A 24,429-nucleotide genomic window follows, 5' to 3' on the forward strand; every position below is an offset into this window, starting at 1 on the left:
TAAGCATTATTTTTTATTTACATTTTTCGGTTTTTAGCACTAGTCGCCATCATCAAACAATTTAATTAACACACGTGCAGTGTTCAAGTTGTTTTCGTTGTACCGTTTCCAGACAACAAAGTAATATATGATATAGTGATAAACAATGTGAAGTATCAATGTGGCAACACTCATCAGTGAAAACAAAATGATTGCGATAGTATTTATGGAACGCACATGCCACAGGTACAAAATATGAATGAATGGCACAAGCCGCAGCTTCAGAACTGGCACGATACGCATCTAAAACGTCACAACGGACGACGGTGAGCCGCTCTATCTAACTCGATGGCACCGCGCGGCCGTAACAAGTTAGGAACGCAGGCTGCCTCACTGCCCCAGTCTAGTAGACTGACGGGCTAATACACGAGTTGTGCGAACTACAGCGTCAGAGTCGGACCGATTCGTTCAGACCCGGCTGCGAGCTGCCACGGCTCGCGGCGGTCCCCGATCACTGGTCCATCTGTCCGGTCTCCGAGTGGTCTCCGGACTGGTCCGTCGGCGGTCCAGCCTCCTCCGGAGATCCATCAACGTCCACCAGCGGCGGCTCAGTGGGAGTCAATTCCATGGGCGTGTCCGCCACCGCGGGCGCCTGCGCGGGATCGACGGACGACCCACCGCTCTGGCTCCGAGCTCTCACTCTCTGTTCTTGCGATCCTACACTCTGTACCTGAGCTCTCGCACTCTGCCCCGGAGTTCCCACACTCTGGCTGGCTACAGCACCGTGTGCTACAGGCTGCCCGCTCTGCCTCTGCACTCCCATACTCTGCCCCTGCGCCCCCACACTCTGTCCCTGTGCCCCTGGACTCTGCCCCTGCACCCGCGCACCCTGTCCTCCGTACTCCCCCGCCCCCGCCGGTCCCAGTCCGGCGGAGGGCGCCGGCCACCTGACCAGGCCCTGTCTGCCCATCATCTGACCTCCGGCCATCACCTCGGCGGCCGACATACGGATCCGCTGCTGTCCGGTACGCCGGCGCACCTCGTCCGCCCCCAGGCGGTGCACAAAGCGCAGGTGCTGGCGCAGATTCTGTACTGTACTCGACGTGTGGCCGCACACGAAGCAGCTGGTGCGCCCCTCGTGGTGTTTTCGGTGCGCTAGTAGAGAGATGCGGTACTTGTACACCTTGCCACAGATATCGCAAGGGTGTTGACTGCCGGCGGTGACAGAATGACTCGGGCTGCCAGCGGGGACCGAGTGGCTCGGGCTGCCGGCCGGTCGCGGGGACGGCGCCGCCGCGGGGCCCGGCGAGGCCAGTGCGCCGTCCTCATACGCCGCCACATAGCCGAGCGCGTCGTCCAGCGTGGCGTCGTCGCCATCAGGCAGCTCCTGCTTCTCCACTTTAACAGCGGTGGGGACAACCGGCGGCTCCGGGAGTGGGGAGCGGTGAGACCGCTGGACCGCCGGCGGGGGTGGCGCGCGGGAGGAGCTGCTGCCTCCGCCGCCTCCCGGAGGCTCCGGACGCTCCTGAGCGGACTCCGACTGGAACGGGACACACGAACGGCATCAGCCGCGGACGACGGCGGACGGGGGCACACGCTGGCGGACCGAGAGCAGGGACTTGGTGAATGTGAGAAAGGTGTGAACTGAAGACACATTATATAGCTACTGCGGTGTATGGATTACAGAACATAGAGGCTTAGAAAACTTATAGTATAACTGCTCAGCATTAAAGGGACTGTCCCACCTTCAAAAAATTGCTTTGATATACTGTTCTTGTGTTGCAAGACATAGATTATGGGCCCCTTTACACGAAATTGGCAAACATTCGGCCCATAGTTGGCTAATTGTTTAAAAATTCCAATTTAAAGCTTTTGGATCGATTACGTCATATGATTGTTTTTTTATCGGGCAAAGTTTTTTTCCTAGCTGCCAAATCGGTGGCACAAAGTTTTGTTACGCTTCTGCCGCGAATAGTACAAACATTGCGCATAAACTCAGGAAATTGGTAAAGGATGGTAATTTTCTCAGCACTAAAAACCGGTCATTTTGTGGTATTTTCGGCAAAACTAGGCATTTCCAGTTAATTTGAGGTATAACAGGGTCATTTAGCACGTAACCAGTTATAACACCTATTTAAGGGACTTTAGCACTACTTTCAGTCTAATTCGCAGTACTTTTAGTTTGAATGGCACCTAATGGTAGTCATTTCGCACTATTTTTGGTAGATGTTTAGGCATCCCTACTAAATCTAGAAGGAGTTTAGTATATTATGGAGAAATAAACTACAATACTAGTCTGTACTAGCTACAGATTGTTTGTTGCCAGGTCGATTAGCGTCTGTTTCGGCGCATGCGTTTTGAGAGGACCGATAGGACGCAAGGCGCGCTTCTTGGACGGATTTGGCAAGGAATTTGGATAGATTGATTTGCGTACAGCCTCAGCGTGTGCCGATCATCCTGCCTTTTCTTGTCCAAGAGTGAACTGAGCGAGGTTCTTAGCATGGAGATTGGAGAGTGATGACGATTTCCGCGAGGATGTTGGGTCCTACCGTCCGCCCAAGCGTACTGGTCCGCCAGTGCTGCTGTCTTTATTCTGTCAGGTTATCTAACGGCGCTATGGGCATGTAGATTGTAGGTACAGCATTGCAGTAGCAAATGCTTATAATGTGCGGTGGCATTTTCCCATGCTTAGTAGGAAGCGCTCGACGTTCCTTCCGTACGTGTCGTGGAAGGGACGTGTCTGTCATTGACGCACATCAACTAGATGGATCTTGATTGTAGCATTTCGCAGCAGCGTTTTATCGTTCAGCGGCAGCTAACGCCTAGCCAGCTCTCATTTCGAGGGGTGGTACTTTGCTGAGGAGCATGAGTGGTCACCAGATGATTAGCCGGTGGGCAGACCGTGTACCGTACATTTGCGTACAGTACATGATTTTGTCCCACGAACCTAAGCGATGCGCATTTTTGTCCACAAATTTACCTACATAATATATACCCAGCATGCCTATTAGTCGTTAGGGGGCAGCACCGGGCGTTGTGTATTGCGTAGAGGGCAGGACCTATGCAACAAAATTTGCTCCAATTCCGTTTTCATCGTGGAAGTAATACGCTGAATGGAGGATCCTACTTTGATGTCCAACTTACGTACAACATAAAAAATAAATACCTCAAGGCTCAAGAATACTGTGATCATAGCAGTAGCTCGTGCTCGGCAGTGAAATCATAAATAGTGCTCATATACCGGATTTAGTGCAAAATGAGCTACCACACACCCATTTATTATGCCAGATCTGGCATCGCCTCTATACTAACAAAAATAGTGCGGAATGACCGAATATACCTGTGTTTGACAGGAATTGCCTGCGAAAAGACGATAGTGCAAACTGAACTTATGATAGTGCAAAATAACTGAAATTTAGGTACTGAAAAAATTATCCCCCATTGGTAAACATGTTCAATGTTCATGGAAAGGATTGAAATGAAAATTGGAAAATTGAAGCTTGAACTTTGTCCAGAAGAAGGTCGCAAACTGCAAAGAATATCAACAAGGCCTTATTTATCATTTTTAAAAAAGTTATAGAATGCTCCCTAATAAGCAAAAGCAAGATATTGATGTTTGATTATTGATGCTGCCCACAATGTCTTGGGCACATGGATGATGGACGTGAGCTCAACTTCAATAATCAGACCTAAGAATCACAATGGATATAGCCATGAGCCAGACTGCAAAGTGGGGCAATTTTGTCTAGATTTTGTCAGTGCGGACTCCTTCGTCTGGTGCGGATTTAAGTGTGGTGCGGTGCGGATTTGGTCTAGTGTGGTGCGGATGTAGTGTAGCGGGGTGCGAATTTGGCTTGCTGTGGTGCAGATGTGTAGCATTGTGGGGATTTGATGTCAGTGCAGATTTTGACTGGCCATTTTGGGGTTTGGTGCATTTTTGTGTTCTCTCAGGCCTCAGCCCCCTTTGGTGTGAATTTTCGGGCTCTGTTTGAAGGGTTTGTGTCAATTTTGAGCTTGGGAGTTGGGCCAGTGCTCCTTGGCGACCTGCGAGCCATACTCTGCAGTACTGGACTGGGCCCATGAGCAAAGTAATATAATATAGTCTGTTCAAGATTCAATATAATAAGTCTGCAAAACACATTCCAGCAATTGTAATTGAAGCAGAATGAATTGTAGTGAACTGCATTTGTATTTTTGTTGTGTCTGTGAAAAACAATAAATATACCTACCTATTGGAAAAATCGTGGCCTTTCAGCACATTTGGCAGAGATGTGTGACTCTGATTTAGTGGCTCATGTGGAACGCAACGAGCTACGGAACAAGCTTGAATAGCATTTTGCCTCAGGGCTATCTGCCAGAAACATTTCATCTGCATAAATTTGCCTACAGGCAAGTCTGACAAATTTGTGGATTAACTGGGGTCTTTGTAAGCCTGCATATTAAATTCTAGCCCACCAGCTCAGCCCTATTCTCAGTTTCAGCATTCAGCATAACAGTTCTGATCAAGTTCTGATTGTCACCACTGAGACACCAATGGAGTCCTCTGAAATTTTGCCTTTCTATTAGATTATTTGTAAGAGTTTCAGCTACATTTACATAGAACAAACGTTTCACTCTCAAAGATCTGCGACCCACCCCACTCGTCCAGTAGGATGCCTGGCGCGCAAACAGTCCAGCAGTGAGCTCCCAGCCGGTATGCAGGGCAGCAGCAGGCGGCGGCAGCAACAGCAACTAGTGAACATGTCTTGGACTGCAGCCACGACATGATCTAGGCCTATTCAATTTGTCCATGTACAAGTACCACAGCTCCTGCCCGAGGTCGCGCAAGTCAGGGAACTGACCACCTCCAGCCCAGGCGTGGTTCACTGACTCAAGACATTTCAACTGACCAGTCAGAGTTCATGTTTTGCAACTTTTATCCAAGTTATTTGTAATTGTAATATTCTAAACTGAATTTTAGGCATGACTTCATTTTTCAAGAGCTACACAGAACACGCCTTCCCTGTACAGCACGTCTATTGTCCTAACATTAGTCAAGAGTTGCAAGAAGCGACTTGAATGCGGAACCTGCCTGTTTTGAAGCCCTGCTGTCTGTTGGGTGACACTGCACAGAGGTAAGGATGGGGTGTGATTTTGCTGCTGTTTGTCAGGTGCAATATGTGTGTCAATGATCACAAAGTAGTTACTCTTAAAGGTTTAAAAAATGCACAGCATGGCCCAACAAGGCACATTACCTAGGTTTTGACAAGCAGCGCAGCGACTGTGGTACAAAGGCCCAGTCCCATGCTCATGTTAGTAGCTGGATCTGCTCCCAGGAAACAAAGGTAAAACACTATTGACAGCTTTAAGATGAAATCTGCAGGAAAACTAAGCCATCTATAAAATCTAACATAAGCTTAAAAGCACAACAGAGCATTTCTTATTCAACATGCAGCACTTCCGCTTTCATCCGCCATTAGCAACTCAGTTCAAAGAATGATACATTACATCACTAAAATTTATTTCAAAACACCTCTGCATGGTGTTTACACAAACAACAGTTCTTTACTAGGCATGGTCGACCTCAGGCCACCCACACTTCAGCATACAGGGTATTATCAATGTTTAACGGCTCAAGGTTAGTCGTCTTGGATGCTCAGAAATAAAAAGGTGAACATTCATCGTCTCTTCCTTAGTTGTCACCATCAATAGATTGTGGACTTCTCAGAGCATGTCTTGATTATGGAGTTGAAAGTTGAAACAGCAGTGAGCAAATCATTTATCATTTTGATACTATGATTACTTTTAGAGTTGCACACTTGAACTTGACACCTGCCATTGATAAGTTCATGGCTCTTGCATTCTTCAGTCACATTTAGGACGGCCTCTTAACTATTTAAATACAAAAATAAAAATACTACAAGAATTAGAAGACTATAAGAATTAGTTTGGCATATCAATTTATATCTCCACCCGGAACGAATGGGCGCTGTTCAAGGAGGCGTTGTTATTTTTCAAGGTTTCGATAAAAACAAGTCGACAGATACAGAAACTTCGGAAAAGGCGGAAACGTCACAGGTTTTAAGTGCCAATACCAATACATTGTGGCACTTATTTGCACAGATGTCAAAATCAAACACAAATTTCTTTGCGATGAAGTAATTGCTGGAGAAACGGTTTTCACGGCTCTGATTTTCAAAGAACGCCCATCAAGATGGCTATCTCAACTCAATTCTAATGTTAAGGTGGGACAGTCCCTTTAAGCACAAACTGCCTAACAATACAAATCACCAGCCTGCTGAGTTTCTGTCTGATACACAACATTCCACCTGAACCGCGCCAATTATGACCTGATAATATTCCTCTTACTCTGTCCCACTGAGTCCTACCCCTCCCATCTCCCCTTGCCCGTCTCACCTGGCCCTCATCGCCGCTCAGTCCGCGGATCTGCAGCGTCTCCGCAGTCTTGATGAAGGATGTCAGCTGGCTCTGTGTCACGTTCACCACCCCGCTGTACATGAACTCCACCAGCGCCTGGAGGTCGGCAGCTGGAGTGTCCTTCAGAAACAGCACCAGGTGCTCGCACTGGGTCTCCTGTATGGCCCGGGGGTCTGTCAGTTTATTGTAAATTGGTGACCACCACTGGTGGTGCAGCATCAGGTTATGACCAGATTTAGCTGTTAATTGGTATGCTGAGCCTACCTTCATGTTAGGAATGCCCTAAAAAACTGTACACAATGTAAATTACATCACAGGAGTGAGGTATAAAAAGCATGTGTAAAATAAGGTAGGACACCTAATGCAATGCAAATTACATTCAGAGCCAAATCATACTGTCTACTCGGGGGGGGGGGGGGGGGGGGACCTGAGCCATCCAGTGATTATCCCTTACCTAAAAATAAGTGGCAAAGGCTTCATATTACCCCTCCATTATATTATCCCTCTGAACTCACAGTGAGAAGGTCCCTGAGGTAGGGACTGCAGGCAGCCAGCAGGACACGGTGTGCCTTAAGCCGCCGCCCTTCAGCGCAGAGGGTTACATCCAGCAGCTGGCCGTCCCGCCGCAGACGATCAAAGACGCCCGTTATGCTACTCTGGTAGCTGTCCCAGCGCAGACAGAACTTTTGCTCCTCCATGGTCTAAAGACAAGAACTGATGGGAAAGAAAGAAGGCAGGTAGGTTATCATCGGTTGGTAACTAGTTTCTAACATACAGCGTACCTTCATCCAGTGGCATCACATTAATCATCAACATCAACTTAAGTAAGGTACCCACTTACATTGCATGTAGAATAAGCAGGTAGGTACATACTTACTTTGTACGCAGTGCAGCGGAGAAAAAGAACTGACTAGATTAACTACCTATCTGCTGGCTAGCAAATTGAAATGACTCAGACTATGCAGTAAATACACATTACATCAATGTCACGAGTCCTAATAGCCGTGAAACCGTAAAACACAGAGAACCAGTAGCGAGCAGCGCGCCGGTCAGCCGCTAACTGCTTGTTTATTGTATCAAGGTCAGTCGGACGAATGACGTCACACACTGCTAGGATCGGCCGCATGACGTCACACACTGCAAGGCACGCGCAATACATTTGCACAACGTCACATCTCCCTTTCTCGACAAAAAACGAGCTAATATGAAACCCTTCACACAAGTAACATTCTTGATGCAGTTAAACACACAAAGCACATCCGACAAATAACGATGAGAAATGGGACACCAAGAAAACAAAACGGATGCACGCTGACAAACGACAAAACAAATCGACGGATAATCCGTCCCGTTTACGGCACATAATCCTGCAGATAGCGTGGAGGTTGCGAGATGCGACCAGAGCGGCGCACAGGCGGCGGAGAGAGTGGCGATGAGGCAGAGACATTTCCCCTGCCGTGAACACTCGGCGACGCGTCCCCACCTCCTACGGTGTCCGAGGTGGACAGCGGCGTACGGGGAGACTCTGGCCGCGAGAACGAATGGTCCCGAGAGAGACGGGAAGGCGGTAGGTGGTACTGGTCATGAGGCCTCTCTGGTGGGTCATGGGCAACGCTCGGATCCTCGTTAGTAGCGAGCAAATGGCGGCGGTTACGCCGATACACATAGTTGTCAACTCTGACCAGATAGGATCGGTCTCCCGCTGATCGCAAACAGATACCGGGTGACCACGTGGACTGACCCGGCAATTGCATGCGGACGGTCTCGCCTTCGATGAGAGCCAGGGACGTATCCAAGGGGGGGGCGACGGGGGCGGTCGCCCCCCCCTGGGCCCTGCCGGGCCCCAAAAGCGGGCCCGGCAGGGCCCGCTAGGCAGCAAGAAAGCGGGCCCGAAGGGCCCGCTTTGGGGCCTAGTCAGGAACAATTTGGGGTCGGCTGGGCCAAAAAGCGGAAGGGCATGTTCAGAAGGATTTGTTCGAATTTTTTGGTTCGCGGATGGGCCCCTGGGGCCCTGCCGGGCCACAAACAGGTCCGTAACTGGGCCCTTCGGCCCACTTTTGGGCAGAGCGAGGGCAATTTGGAGCCCGGCAGGGCCCCAAAAGCGGAAAGACCCGTTCAGAAGGATATGCTCGAGCCTTCGAGCTTGAGGAAGGGCCCCTATGGCCCTGCCGGACTCCAAACGGGTCCCTTATCGGGCCCAAAGGTATCGCTTTTGAGCTAATTGGCCCCGGAGAAGTTATGGTTAGCGGATCCGAAAAAATCCTCTTCCGTGCCCAGTCACAGGGCCTGTCTGTGCCCTAGATGTGGAAGGGCCCGCTGAGAAGATCTTGCCCAGGCTTTCGGGTCCAAAAAGGGCCCATAGGGTCTTGCCGGTGCTCATATGGGTCCCTAGCCGGGCCCCACAAGCGGACCGGGCCAAGCCAATGACAACCGGGGGCCCGGGAGGTCTACAAAAGCGGAAGGGCCCGCTCAGAAAGCCTTGAAGCAGGCTTTTGAGCTTAAGTATTGGTCCCTCGGCCTCGACAACGTATCAAGAAAGCGAGCCCAGATATACACTTCCGTGCCCAGTCTCAGAAACAGCTTGTCCTGGCCGGGCCCCAGAAACGGAAGGGCCCGCTGAGAAGGCCCTGCCCAGGCCATGGGGCCCGAGGAACAGGCAACAGCCGATGATGGGACCCTTTCGACTGACCTCATGGGGCTGCTCCTGTTTACAGTTCTCCGAACAAAATGAGCTCCATAGTTGCGCCACGGATAGCGTTTGGGACAGGCGGTGGGGGAGGCGTTTGAACACCCTCTCTCTCTAACTCGGCTCCTGGGCCACGTAGCGACACGTAAGCGTATATACGTGGCATTCGGAAGAGCGTAAAAAATCATGCCGAAAGTAACTCGGTCATTTTCTAGGTCAGGTCAAAGGTCAGGTCACCATAAGTCAGCAAAGGTCACATTTTGCCTATTTCAACATTGTTTGACAACTCCGGCGCATAACCCGGGTACAAACAGAGCTGCAGCGCCACAAAAAACGCATTCAATAGTTCTTTTAACGTTCTTTCCGTAAACTGTTCTCAGAATTGACCTGCGATTAACCCGCGCACCGACGGGGGTCCGCGCCAACTTAGAACCGACGGGGGGGGGGGGGCGGATGACCGCCCGCCCCCTGAGATCTCAAGAACGAAGCAAGATAGCGACAAGCGGTAAACGGCATGGGGTACGCACGGACAAGGTCTACAATTTTTAATTAGGTCATTTCCAGATCAGGTCAAAGATGACGTCACAGGGGTAAAAAAGTCAAAATGGCGGCGCTAGATATGAAGAGTTTTTCTCGAATAACTTTCGAATTAGCCAAGCTAGGAACACACTAAGGGCACCATCGTGATCCTCTCGTCAATCCGCATCGAATCATATTCCGTTATCTACTGTAGCTCTGACACGACGTGACAAAGTTGCAAAAAAGTGATTTGAGGTTGGGTCATTCGAAGTAACCTGGTGATCTGACCTTAAAAGTTAGGAGGTTCAAACTTGCACACCATGTGTAAAATTAATGAGAAAATAGTCATGCCAAATTTCGCGGCGCTACGCGCCGCGGTTTTCCCGCATAACCTCAAGGGGGGGGGCGGATAACAGCCCCCCCGTCGGTGCTCGGGTTAACGGTTTAGCCTCTTGAGAGAAAAAAAACTTTTAAAATAGTCGTTTTTATGAAACACTTTTTTCTTTAACAATTTTCGACTCAGGAAAAGGCACGACATTTCTTTTGTCAGCATCGTGCTACTCTCGTCGAGACGCGTCGAATGAACTACATATAATTTGACCTTATCAGGTCATTTAGAAAATTTGAACTAAATTCAAGGTGACCTGACCTGAAAGGTCATGTTGCACATCCGTCAAACCGTATCGTCGATAAGGCCTGAACACATCTAAGGTGTTTTCAACGCTCTAGCGTGTCTCTAACAAATGCTATTGTCAAAAGCTGTGGAGACGTTTCGTGACCTGAGATGACCCCATAGACATAAGGAGGGGTCACGGGTACAAATTTCCGATTTAGGTTGTCATTTTTTATGTAACCAGGTGATTGAGGGTGCCTAGGATGACGTTTGCCTAAAAGAGGCACCTTTCGATTTTCTCCCATTTATAAAACCTAATGGAGAGGGCGCAAAAATTGACTTGAACTTATGTCACCACCGGTATGCAAATTTCGAGATAATCATTTTATACATACTGTTACTCTTATCAATCGCTAAAAGTTTCAAGCCGATCGTTCAGTCGGTGTTGCTATGGAGAGCATTCTAACCTTTTCTGAGGTGAGGTCACTTGACGTGGTCTGGTGACCTGACCTTGAGCGACCTGGGTGTAAAATTTTCATATCTGTAGATAATATTCATCCCTCTTTTTTATATCCACGCAAAACCGCAAGGAGGAGGTGTTCAAACAGCCCCCCGCCCCCCCCCCCCCCCGGCCGGGCGCGGGTTAACGAACTTCAACGGAAGTGAACTGCAAAAACAAACTTCAACGGAAGCTAACTGCAAACATGTTATCAAGGTCGAGAAACGCAAGACAATGCATTTTCATTTACAATGCCAAATTCTATCGTAAATTTGCTGTTTTTTCGACATTCTCGAATTTTTACACGCCAGGATAGGCAGTCGCTGTGGGGCCCCTTTTGGCTGACCTCCGGGCCCTTCTCGGCTGTCGCCCCCCCCTGAGCGAAATCCTGGATACGTGCCTGATGAGAGCCCGGAGGGGTCGGGTGCCGCGATTGAAATACGTCGCCTGGGTTTGTTGCGCTTTTATCCGGGCCTCACGGACGGGAACTGGGGGTGCTGGGGCCAAAGTTGATCGAGCAGTCGGAAGAAAAGTACGGCACGGGCGACTGAACATAAGCTGAGCGGGAGAAACTCCGGTGATTTCATTCGGTGCGTTCCGCCACATCAGTAGCGCCCAGAGTGGATCCTCCCCGGCAGCCAGAGCTTTACGCCAGAGGTTTTTGATCGTGCGAACTGCATTTTCAGCTTTGCCATTAGCCTGAGGGTACTTGGGACTGGAGGTGCGGTGTTCTATGTCTAACTGGCGCATAAAATCCGCAAACTCAGCACTCGAATACTGTGGTCCGTTATCGCTGACTAGAACCTCTGGAAATCCAAAACGAGCAAAATGCACAGACAGGGCACGAATTACTTGAGCCGACGAAAGGCAGGGCAAACGATCAACTTCCACGTAGTTACTGTAGTAATCCACTAGCACGGAGTATGCCTGGCCATCCAGTTCAAACAGATCCGTCGCAAGTACCTGCCAGGGACGACTGGGCACGTCATGTGACTGTAACGGCTCCCGAGGAGGCGAGGGTCGGTGCGCGAGACAGACAGGACACTTGAGGATAATCTCGCGTAGCTGGGCCTGCATCCCTATCCAGAACACGCTTTCACGCGCCAGCCGTATGATAGAAGCCAGTCCGATGTGACTGCGGTGAAGCTGAGACAGTACCTCTCGTTGTTGACTGGCTGGGACTACTAGACACCGATACTTGAAAATTAGACCTCCCTGAACCGTAAGTTCGTCGCGAAATGGGTAAAAACACCTGACAATCTCAGGAACCGCGTCACGGCGGTCAGGCCAGCCGCGCTGAATCTGAGCCATAAGGGCAGACAGTATCGGATCGGACGCTGTCGCTGCACGGATAAGCGCCAGCCGGCTCGGAGACACTGAAACTCCCTGACTTAAATCTACCGTCTCCAGCTGGAGAGCAAAAACGTCCGGGGTCAGCGGCAGAGACGCCCGACTGAGGGTGTCAGCGACACACAGCTGGCTGCCGGGCTGGTAGGTGATCGTGTAGTCGTAGCGCTGAAGGGTCATTAGCATCCGCTGAAGGCGGAGCGGCGCGTCACCTAGCGGCTTCGATTGAATGGCCACCAGTGGTTTGTGATCAGTGACCACAGTGACGGGGCGCGCGTACAAAAACTGGTCAAGACGAGTGAGTGCAAATGTGATGGCGAGCAGTTCTTTCTCGATTTGCGAATACGCCTTTTCAGCCGTTGTGAGCGCGCGTGAACAGTAAATTACAGGCTTCCCTTCTTGCAATAGACACGCTCCGAGACCAGACATAGAAGCATCGCACTGTACCGTCGCTTCCCGTCGGGGGTCGTAAAAACTCAGCACCGGAGCCGAGGTAAGCAGACATATAACGCGATCGAACGCCCTCTGACACGACTCGCTCCAATACCACTCAACTGAACGCTGAGTCAGCTGCCGGAGTGGGGCCAGCACAGATGACATGTTCGGCAGGAATCGAGACAGGTACCCGACCATGCCCAAAAAACGTTTTAGCTCGGGCACCGAGGTCGGCACCGGGAAGTCTGTTATAGCCCTAACACGGGCCGGGTCGCACTTCAGGCCCTCCTTACTCAAGATGTGTCCCATCCATTTGACGGATCCGACTTTAAATCGGAACTTATCTGGGTTCAGACGCAAGTTCCGCTCCGCGGCCCGTCGGAGGAACCCTCTGAGATTGGCGTCGTGGTCCTGCTCAGTCGTACCGAAGATGATGAAGTCGTCGGCGATCACGTCAACCCCTGGCAAGCCCGCGACGAGGTCGTGCATTGTGCGCTGCCAGACTTCCGGGGCTGATTTAATGCCATAAGGCAGGACCTCCCACCTGTACCTGCCGAAAGGTGTGTGGAATGTACATAGCCTGGCCGCCTCATCCGTCAGCCCGATCTGCCAGAAAGCCTGACTGGCATCGACAACTGAGAAAATTTTGGCCTCACTGAGCCGGGTTGTGACCTCATCCAGAGTAGGGGTAGGGTAATGCTCGCGCTGAATAGCCTTATTGAGGGACTTGGGATCTAGACAGAGGCGGAGATCTCCGTTTGGTTTGTCTACGATTACCAGGTTAGATACCCATGGTGTGGGCTCGGTCACAGGAGATATCAGTCCTTGGGCGACGAGGTCATCCAACTTAGATTTCAGTTGGTCCCGGACATGGACACGAACACGGCGCGGGGCCTCCGCGACGGGACTGACCTGGGGGTCTGTGACAATGTTGTACTCAGTGACGACTCGACCCGGCTTGGACACATCAAATACCTGCTCAAACTCGGACATGACCCCAGCCCGAGTCAGACCCTCGGTCGAGCCCATGTCAGCAGACACTCGGGGAACGTAATCGAGCGGGTCGACATCTTTGACATCTATCAGACCCAAATCGACAGACGATAGCAGGCTAATGATGGGCAGCGCGTCATGACCAATCACTCTACAGTTGAGCGTGACCTTCTGGCCCGATGAGGGGTTCACAAGACACAGGTTGGCCTTACCTAGTGTGCTCACAAGTGTGCCATCATACATACGGAGAGCAGAGACACTAGACCGCAAAAACTGGTGCGATACATCACCTGTGACACGCTCATAGTCACTGAGCGACACGATGTTACACTCGGAGCCAGAGTCGACCAGGAACCGCAGGGGCTCGCCCGACGGCGATGTAAGCGTTTTAAATACACGAGGAGATACCTGGATATCTGAATCTGGCGCCTGCACTACATTCACAGCATATAATGGGGCCCCCCTTTCTGTGCCCACCTGTTCCGCATCCTGGTCTGCTTGTTCAATTGCTGCGACACCGTCCCGGTCCCGTCGTCCACCTCCAGCACGGGTCGCAGAGCGCAGTCCCCGGTCGCCGGCCACCGGGACCGGTGGCGCCACAGAGCGAGGCGGCAGGCGGCTGTCGTTACGCCGCTGGCCGGTAGAGGCGCCACCACTCCGTGTTGTGACGCCCGAGAAGCCGCCATCTTGGCCTCTGGGCGACAGGGGGCGGGCGCCGGCGGGCCGGCCGCAGCACGCCGAAAAATGGTTTCGGCCACCGCAGGCGTGGCATGACTGTCCCCACGCTGGGCACGAGGACCGTTGCATCACGTGAACTCGGGCACAGAACCGACACCGACTCACAGCTGGGGCCGGGGAGGGCTGAGAAATCGCGCTCACCTCACTGGGATTCAGCACATCACCAGTAGCACTCCCGGCACTCCCCATGCACTGCTGGTCACGCCGTGAGGCCTCCTCAGACAGGGCGATGTCCACTGCGGCCGTTAACGTGAGATCGGCCTGTCGGAGTAGGGCACGTTGGGTGGCGCGATCGGCGACACCGATCACCAGCCGATCACGGATCATATTGTCCGGGTCCGGGAACTCACACGTCACGACCAAAGAGCGCAGAGCGGCGAGGAAGGTCGTGATGCTCTCGCCCGGCTGCTGGACACGGGCATGAAAGTAGCGCTCCAACACCACGTTGCGGCGCGGATTGCAATATGCCTCAAACTTTTCCAACAGTGGCGGCAAGCCATCAGAGTCCTGCCACTGAAAATGAGAGGCCACTTCTTGGGCGCCGATGCCTGCATAGTTCAAAAAAGTTCCCACTTGTACCAAGACAGGTTTCTCAGCCAGCTCCTTAGCCGCAGCGTAGTACTTCCAATCTCTGCTGAATCGCGCCCATTCGGCCGCCATGTTGACGGCCGAAAAATTCAGCTCTGTCGGAGCGCGCAAATTCATCTTGAATAATCGCAAAAATAATCGAACGAACGAATCGAACGAACAGGAAGACCAATCAGGGCGATAATTCGGCCACTTCTGACACCATGTCACGAGTCCTAATAGCCGTGAAACCGTAAAACACAGAGAACCAGTAGCGAGCAGCGCGCCGGTCAGCCGCTAACTGCTTGTTTATTGTATCAAGGTCAGTCGGACGAATGACGTCACACACTGCTAGGATCGGCCGCATGACGTCACACACTGCAAGGCACGCGCAATACATTTGCACAACGTCACAATCAACATGCAAAATCCCCCAGAAACAAACATCACCTATTATCCGTCATGTAATAACACACTGACACACTGAGACTTCCCAAGGCTATATAAACCCAAGCCCATATAAGTTTTATACAAACCCACTTAGCTCAGAATGAAATTGGATCTTGAATGCAAGATTCTTTTTTTTTTATAAATTTGGCTCGAATGTTTGAATGGACGGATTGACAGAGCCGGAGCCCACGCTAAGCAGAGCTTGTTGCGTAGACCCCGACCCCTACCGTCCGATCGCGCAATTCCGGGTAACGGGAGAATTTGGATGCCAAAGTTTAACGTGCCCTTCAAAGCCGGACACGGCCTGTCCCACTCAACTGACTTCAACTGACTGCGGCTGCTCCCACCAACCGCAGACCATCCCCGTCAGGAGTCTCAAATATCGAGCGCCGGAGCGTCTCGAACCCGGGCTCTCACTACCGGGAGTCCAATGCTCTACCAGGGGGCGTCGAAGTCTAGTTCCTACCAGCCTGGCAACTCCCATGCTGACGTCACCACGAGGACGCCCCAGGGCATTTACATGTTGGAGATAGGGAAAATTGACAAGTTCAGAGCCGACTGGAGGACAACCTAAACCTAGCTCGTATTATAAATGTGTGCTAATAAGTTCGTCAACATGTTATTTATCCAAATCCAGGGCCAATTTATCAATAACTTGTCAAGTTTTCGGATGGTGACCCGCTAACGATGGTGGTCCTTGTAGCCAATAAGGGTGTTTCATAGCGCGATTTAGCCGCATTGTCGCCTTTAATGCCATAAACCGCCACGGAACATACGATTTGCGGCTTACTCGCTGGCGTGATAGCTGGCATTAGCGCTCATGGGTCAGAATCGGAGTCGGTCGGAGTCGACAGTTCTGACCGGAGTCAGAGTTGGAGTCGGAGTCGATTGTTAAATGCGGAGTCAGAGTCAATTTTACAAGTAGGAGTCGGAGTCACCGAAAGGCGTAGTCGGAGTCGGTTGGAGACGACATCAACAAAGTGTAAAGTCTGAGTCTAAGTCGATTTTTGAAGTCGGGAGTCGGAGTCGGAGTCATAAAAAACATCGATTCCGCAGTACCATTCACGTGATGCCGATGCCATTCACCTAAGTGCACATATTAATAGAATGAAGGTAATTCATTACCTACCATTATTCATCTCAGCTGCCACCACAGGGTTTCCTTTCAGTGGAAAAAAAGACATTGTGGTTGGTATGGTGGACATAAGGAATATTGTGGCTCACGTAGTTATTAGGAGTGTTTTATAATGCGATTGCAGGGTATTGTCGCCTTTCATGTCATGGATATCTATCAAACATACGTCTGCGATCCACTCAACACTTAACACGCGATTTATGCATAGCTGGGCATCACTGCTGTGATTGTAGCCCGTATTATGATTTTATCAATTATCACCTAGGCGGTAGTACAACCAATAGAGACTCGAATACAGGAGGTATATTGAATGCATGCTCACTGCTCACAGTGGTTGCACTCTTCCGTCATGTCTGTCTACCGTCCAACGAAACGATGCAAACAAGCTCTTCATGCAGAGCTCGGTACGAACAGGCTCGATGCGAACAAGCTCGATATGCCTGCGCAAAAAGGTCGCCATTATCCAGCAGGGCTTACAGACAGACAGCGGAGGGACAACCTGCCACCGGTTGCCCCTTGCGGGCACACAGCACATCACTCCGCTGAACCAACGGAAAAGAACGCCTAACAAGTGGGGTAAACGCTCAAAAGCACACCAACCGGTTAGTCAAAATGGAAGCTGGAGCACAACAAAAACACTACTTCAAACACGATTGAAAACAGTCCTGCAACAGTTAACAAATAAAACACGGTTGCCACGGCCCAACGCCATCCGCGCCCGGGCTCAGCCGGTGTCCGTATCGCCGGTACGGTTATTGCGAACGCCGGACCGGAGGCCCGGCCCGTGACCGGAGGCCCGGCGACACGTCACCCTCCCCCGGCGACTGGTTCGTTACCGTCGGGAACTATTGCACCGCCGCCTTGGCCGTCGATGTCCAGCGTCTCGGCGCTGCGGTTGGTCCGGCGGGCGGCGTCTCCATGCCTCCAGCGACCGTCCATTCCGGTGCCACCGCCGGAAGCCCTGGCGCCGCCCTGGTGCGGTCTGTAACGGGCAGAAAATCCTTTATTAATGACATTAAATTCCATCACATCGTTCACAGTTAAGTCAACATTTCGAAAGCTCAGGGCTACGAATTTCAGGACGAGCGACAAAACAAACGTTAGTTTGTAGCGGAACGCAATTCAAACGCCAAGATAAGCAACCAGTGGCCATACTCTTCATTTACGCTGGATCGCTCCAAGTCCAAGCTGATCAGATGTTAAGTTGCTTGTGTTCATTTATATAGCTATGGAACAAAAGAACCATAATGGTTCGAGCTCAGAATGTGTTCAAATACTGTTTGTCGTTTTTCGAGCCCATATTTGATTTAGTACTTATTTTATACACGAAATATTTCTGGAAGGTGAGCTATTCGTTTCAAGGACAATGAAAAAGTCGGGTCTACCTAACCATGCAGTGTTGACGAATGAACCACACCGACGCGTACTTACCTTCTAAGTGGCAAACTGCTTGTTCTTGGTCTTCTCACGAAGTGATGCTGTTGAGCTGCTCTTCCGCAGCATCCGGTTCACCGTGCTGAGACGGAGAAACGTCCGCAGGCGAACGAACCTCCGCACAATGCGGATGTCTGGCAGGTCCAAGTTCTGGTTTGTGATCGACTCCACGAGGGACTCGACCACCCTGGTACTGCGGGACAGACGGTCCGGCTCCAGGTGGTGTCGGACGCAGAAGGCACTGTCCAGCACCTTGAACTGTTCCATCCACTTTCCAGAGGGAACACTGAGGCCGCCCATGCTTCGCATCCGGATCCACATAGTCTCCGCCATTGCCGTCTCATCAGCGTAGGCTGAGGGAGTTCCCAGACTGGGGTCAATCTTGCGGCACTTGGCGGACAGATAGCCGGCCGCATAGGCCATGCCGTACTGCTCTGCCGTCACACTGGTCCTCGGGTCCACTGGCGAGGCAGTCGCAGTGCCGGATGGAGCCGGCCGGCTCTGGCGGGCGGCTTCCACCAACGACTCGATCTCCATCAGGTCAGAGCTCAGCTGCGAGTCCTCGGTGTGATGCTCCTCGAGATCCTCTGAGAGAAGCGCCGTCTCCACCGCGCTGTCCCCGCCAGTGACCGGTTCGGGCGACATCGGATTCAGCGTCAGCGGGTTCACTCCCAGCCTCAGAGCGAACATCAGCGACAAACTCCTGATGCGACACTTGGCCTCACTGGGGCTGGGGTGCAAGTTTGCGCCGCCCTTACCGCGCACCAGGCTGAAGAACGATTCCAAGATATCTTGGTTGATGCGGCCGGGGAGCACGTACGAGCCTTGGCCGAGCACCGGAAGCAGATCAGCCGCCAAGCCACGCATCGACCGGATCGTTACGATGAACCCCTTCTGAAATGGCAGCAGCGAGGTCTTGCCCTGGAACTTGAGCCGGATGGCCGCCTCTAGCTCAGCCAGGGCCCTGAAGTGCGCACTGCCGTCTCCTTTGATGCCGCGGCGGAGTGGCTTGACGTCGGTGGGACACTGTCCGTTCAGGGCATCAAAGCCACTATCGAATGCCCGCAAGTACCGCGCCTCTTCTTCCCGGCCCAGGAAGGTGTCGACAGCTGCCGCCACTGAAGCACTGAGGAGCTGCGCGGCCGGTCGCACTTTCTGACGAGCTTGCCCGGTCACCTGCAACCAGAGTAAAAGGACCGCTATAATCGTAGGCATTTCTATTGAACGTAGGATTACGGATACAAGTTCTGGTTTGGCAGCTTTATCGAGAGTAGGCGGGACAGTTCTGACAACCCACGTGACACGTGCCGAGTCCGGTTACACCGATTCACAAAGCAGAGTTGCGTCGAGATTATAGATGCCCATTAACCGTCTTCTCAGCAAATATACGATGCAAAGATGTGTCTGCACATGTTTCTAGGGTAGCTTCTTTTTTTGTGGGGGCTGACTTCTAATTTATAGCGCCTATTTAAACAGTTACGCAGTAGTTGTATTGCCTTCATAACATGTTACGAAGCTATCGGTGGTGGCTGACAACTAACTATGGATAGTCGGCAGGACGCCTACTTGTCGACCTGACGTGACCTGATCCGACCTGGCCCAAATGCAATAAGACATCATCTGTGATCAAGAGTATCATGAAATTCGTGATCAACCCCCGAAAACGCCCTAACAACCTCAGTTTACGAAGTTCTAACAGGTCTCGCTTTTGCCGACTTCTGAGTCACTGACCCGACCTGGAAGGTCAACCAATGACCTAGGACCTTAAAATTGGGCAGCATCGGCTTCCTCTCGTCACGGCAAGCACGTTCGTTTTTTTCCGCGAAGCTCTAGCTCGATCAGGGGCCGAACGACAAGGCAACATACGTTTACGTCTGGCAAAACACCAATAAGGGCGAGGGTTAAACCAAGATGATGTATTTATGTATTTGGGGCAGACCGGGTAAGGTCAGGTCAGCCATCAGACGTCGAGCCGACTATCCCCATCCAGGTGTGTGGCTAGGTGTAGGTGTGGCTATCTGCAAATAGGTGTTTGCCACCATTGGCAGCTTGACAACATGTTGCATGACACCAAAACTTTTCTGAAATATTCGAGAGGGCACTAAATTGTAAATGAGGCCCAAAAACTGTCCATCGAATTCGAAGTTATCCATAAGCGAGTCAACTACCCATATTCATAGATGCACTTTCACCATCACAGGCCGATAGGTATGCATGTCCTTTGGCAGCAGACTGTACTTACTTGCACGTGGCTTTCCATGCCGAGCTTGGGCAGGATCCGGAACTCCTTGCCGCGGTCGATGGCCAGGACGTCAGCGAACAGCTGCTTGTCGACCAGTCCCCCGCCTGGCAGCTGCAGACCGTTATCAAGCAGGTGGTTGCGCAGCAGCTTATACAGATGAGGAGTGTCGGCGAACACCCAGATGTTCCTGAAATTGTACACGAATGTTCAGTTTGGCTTTTACTCGAGAAGAAGTTGATGGAAAACACCACGGTTGCTTGCCGGGCGGTGCGGGCAGGGGCTGGCGGCCCGCCTGGAGCGCCGGGGAGGTAGCAATCAGATCTCCCAGGCTGGGGAGGTATCCTATAGCTCTCCCCGGGGCCGGGACGGCATATGTCACAGATTGACACCGTCCCGGCCTGGCCAGGCGGGTCGCCGATGGGGAGCACAACAATGTTTTATGCTTATTTTCGCCGGTGTTTTTATGTGAATTATGTAAATAAAACTGTGAAAAAAAAAACGAACACCACGCACGAGGCAAGTGAAATGCCCGCATGTAGCGGATATGCACAACACTAATATATAATGCTATTTGTCAATGATTTTGTCATGGCTTTGTGTTGTATTATTATAGGTAGGACTTCGTCTTTAAATGGGGTGTCCCCATCGACGATGACTTTAATACACTAAACTAAACTAATCCCTGAGCACAGTAGGCTAGTCAGTACATCATTATGCAGATATGCACCAATAGGCTGAATACATACATCTCACTTGTAATCGTTGAATGAATCCGACCATGCTAATGAAAGTAGCCCAAGAAGTGTTCATATCGTCCACCACAAGGCAACATGAATCAGCCATGATAAGCACGCTATCCGTAACCCGTAAACTCACCGGCGGCTGTCGGCGGGGTTGGTGAAGTGGGTGTTTCCGTCATGGCTGACGTCTAGGGACGTCCATAGGCCGCGGTTCGAGCCGCCGAGGTCCGAGACTATCGCCATGACTCGCAGGCCGCATGCCTCGGCGTCGACCACCAGCTTGTTCAGCAGGTCCTTCGTGATACGCGTGTCGAAGGCAAAGAAGAGTGGCATCTTCCAAGAGCCGACGATGGATCGCACCATGACCTGTTGCAGGTAGTTGACGGGCCCGATGATCTGGTCGTCGGTGGAGTCATAGTCACCGATATCACGGACCTGGAACAAACGAGTACCTCCATTACTTCCTTGTGCCCAAATTTCCATCTTACGATTTAATTTCCATCCAAAAGACGAACCATGTCGTGGGCATACATTTAAACTGGCTCCATCCTTGTGACGTTCAGTATATCATTGTTCGCTCTAACTAGGCATAGGTCGTCGAACAAAGTATGCCGTGCTTTCATCTTATTGAATACATTTTTGAAAGAATGTTATTTATATTTTAATATTTGAGAAAGTTGCAACAAATTTGAGAAACAACATACAATTCTAAACGATACCGAGGGGCGCTTTATTGCTAACCAAGCTATATTAACAATAATAATATTCTGAAAAACAGGCATAATGAGCTAGGCTTTTAGACGCAACTCGCGTGCACAGTAAGTGTAACTTTTACTAACAACATACCTTCATCTCATCGAACATGAGTACGCAGGGGCGTTCGCGGTCGGGTTTCTCTTCCAGATACGCCTTGAGGATCGTTCTCGCGAATCCTGAGTCCTCCTGCGTGATGGTGACCTTCCTGAGACGAGTCTTCAGCGTCGTCAGGGAGGGAAGCGGCATACCCCCGTCCCGCAGGAAGTTGTACTGGCTTCGCGAAAGCCGGGTCCTGAAGACGAGCGCCCTGTGGATCGTCTGCTCGTCCCACGGACAGGGACGTTTGGACTCCAGCAGTGCGTCGATCTGCAGCAGACAGGGCATAAAACACAATCAGTGGGCAGCAATGAAAATTTTACCAATTTTGCACTGATTTGTCACTCATAGAGTACATAGAATTACAGCTCCAAGCTCTTACTACCTTGTACCTTACTTTACCTTACACTGCAAACTTTTTCATTTAGAAGAGTACTGTGAGGAACTGAGGTAAACTGAAGCTATATAAGCAGTAGTCAGTACTAATGTTCAATAGTTACGTGTGGACTTTTCTGTTCATTTTCTAACAATGAAAAAAGTTAACTTGATTAGAGGCTAGTTTTACTAACAAAAAAATAGCCGCTTACCGGAGTTTTTGCCTAAAGGCCATTTCACATACGGAGCGTGAACGATAAAGCCCTATCCGCTCATGTGCCCATCGCGTTTACGCTCCGTATGTGAAACGGCCTTTAAGCAAAAAGTTCTGGCAGGCGGCTATTTTTCTGTTGGATAAACGGGCCTCTGCTGGTCACATGAAAACATGTATTGGCATAATGGTTTAGGACTTAGGTGTAATATAGGAAAAGAGGGAAAATAACAGCAGGCTATAGAAGCACTGTTTGATATTCATCAGACATATAAGTGACAATTCTGATTGGTTAGGGTTATTTGAAGTGGTACCTGCTGATCTGTGAGGAAGACTCTCAGCTTATCCCTGTATAGGGCCTTCACTTCAGCATCTTTGGCTTCCAGCTGATCAGACAGTCGTCTGATAGTGGCCTCCAGGTCAGTCACTTTCTGGCGGAGCTGCGCCAGCTCCTCAGGATGGGAGCAGGAGGAGGCAGGGCCAGGAGCAGGACTGGATATGGAACAAATAGCACAACAGGTATTACCATATAATCAAATATTCTGCCTTGTTAGGACATTGCATTGCTAGGAAAGGCTTGTCAATAAGTATGTTAAGCAGCTGTCATAGTTCATCTTTTATGAATTAATCAGACATCTAGAGGTATGAGGGTGAATCATGACATAACAATAGGAGCTGATTTGAACTTGGGAATACAACATAACAACTGTATGTACATAATGGCATTAGTGAATGGTTGCCATAAGAAACCGACCTTGGCTCACGCTCCATGGGTGGCTGATCCATGACCACAGACTGCAGGATGTCTCTCCTCTCCGTCTGTGCAGCGAGAGCTCCAGCATGCCGGTGACTCCTGTGAATAATTGGAATGGAATTATGAACAGCTTTAAAGGCAAATATTTGCAAAGACCAATGTATTCAACTTTTTTGCAAACATTGTTAGGTACCTACTTTGAATTATTTTTCACAGTTATGTAACCATAGTGCTTTGCCATTAAAGTGACCATCCCACCTTAACATTAGTTTTGAGTTGAGATAGCCAAAATGGGGTCCCTGTAACCTTAACATTAGTTTTGAGTTGAGATAGCCAAAATGTGGTCCCTGGCTGGACCCCATTTTGGCTATCTCAACTCAAAACTAATGTTAAGGTTACAGGTTTGAGCACTCACAATATTGAGAAATGCCTCAAATCGAAAATATCAAATTTCAAAATTGCAGCACTTGGATTCAGAGGGGCTAATGCATTAGAATGCCCCCTCTGAATGTGTGACGTCAGCGCAGATCTAACAATTTTAAACCTTTCACTAAAACGTTTGGTAGCACGTAGTGGTATGTGCTGCTTTGCGCGCAACAAGTGCCACACTTTCAAATAAAGTCGCTAGGAACAGCAGAGATCCCAAAAGGTAAACAAAAGTAAAAGTCTAATATCTTGAAAACTGGTGAATATTTTTCGATGAAATTTGGAAGATATTCGTTTTCCCTCTTTCTGAACCGACAGACATCATTTTCATGCCAATTCATTGACTTTTTTGAAGGTGGGATAGTTCCTTTAAAATGCATAGATACAACATGCATACATCAAATTCCAGATTGGCATGCAACACAGAATACTAATTATTCTTTTGAAACAAAAAACTCCATGTACCTCAATCCATAGCTCAGCCTCCATGAATAAAATACCACATTTAATGGAAATAAAGTAAAAAAGAAAACTCACTTGGGTGGGCACTTTGGAATGTTTTGCGATGGTATGGCATCCTCCTTCAGCTTCCTTTTTGGATTGGTGACAGGATCTCTTCCTGGATTTGCCAGCTCAAACTGAATATCTCTGAGGTAATCCTCGGGTAGGAAGTGCAAAGAACAAACCCCTGTATTTTTTACGTTCACGACATTTTCTCTCTTAGCTGCCAGCATCCACTCACGAGCAAGACGCACATCGTTTGGCACAGAATGAACAGTAATTCCTTTCTTGAGGCGATCACAACCAGACTTGCATCCAGGAACCAAACAGTATCTACCCATGGCCAGACTTCCCAATTATCAAAGTTGCAAAAACCTGTGGAGCAAAAATACTTAACAAAACATGATCAAACAAATGTTACCTATGTAAACAATTCATGACTTAACTGACATACCAGCCAGGAATTACAGTGAGATTGTAAAGCAAAGGGAGGAGCAACAAGCCACTCACTTCAAC

The 24,429-nt window shown here is 50.2% G+C and overlaps 1 protein-coding gene across 4 annotated transcripts in view; it reads right to left on the minus strand.

Annotated features, from left to right (window-relative positions):
• The window catches only part of LOC122392055 (protein bric-a-brac 2-like), a 25,373-nt gene continuing 944 nt past the window's right edge, over window positions 1-24,429 (minus strand). The window contains exons 2-5 of one of the 4 annotated variants that reach the window (XM_043386555.1): window positions 15,334-15,363; window positions 6,912-7,110; window positions 6,376-6,552; window positions 1-1,519 (exon numbers count right to left, since the gene is read on the minus strand). In XM_043386555.1, the coding sequence (XP_043242490.1) occupies window positions 491-1,519; window positions 6,376-6,552; window positions 6,912-7,094 (1,389 nt within the window). In that variant the 5' untranslated portion in view covers window positions 7,095-7,110; window positions 15,334-15,363 and the 3' untranslated portion in view covers window positions 1-490. Of the gene's footprint in view, window positions 1,520-6,375; window positions 6,553-6,911; window positions 7,387-15,213; window positions 15,364-24,429 lie in introns of those variants that run through there. The other 3 variants (XM_043386568.1, XM_043386576.1, XM_043386562.1) reach the window with 3 other exon arrangements.

Source organism: Amphibalanus amphitrite, unplaced genomic scaffold, assembly GCF_019059575.1.
Source record: "Amphibalanus amphitrite isolate SeventyFive unplaced genomic scaffold, NRLGWU_Aamphi_draft 000022F_arrow, whole genome shotgun sequence".
Taxonomy (NCBI): domain Eukaryota; kingdom Metazoa; phylum Arthropoda; class Thecostraca; order Balanomorpha; family Balanidae; genus Amphibalanus; species Amphibalanus amphitrite.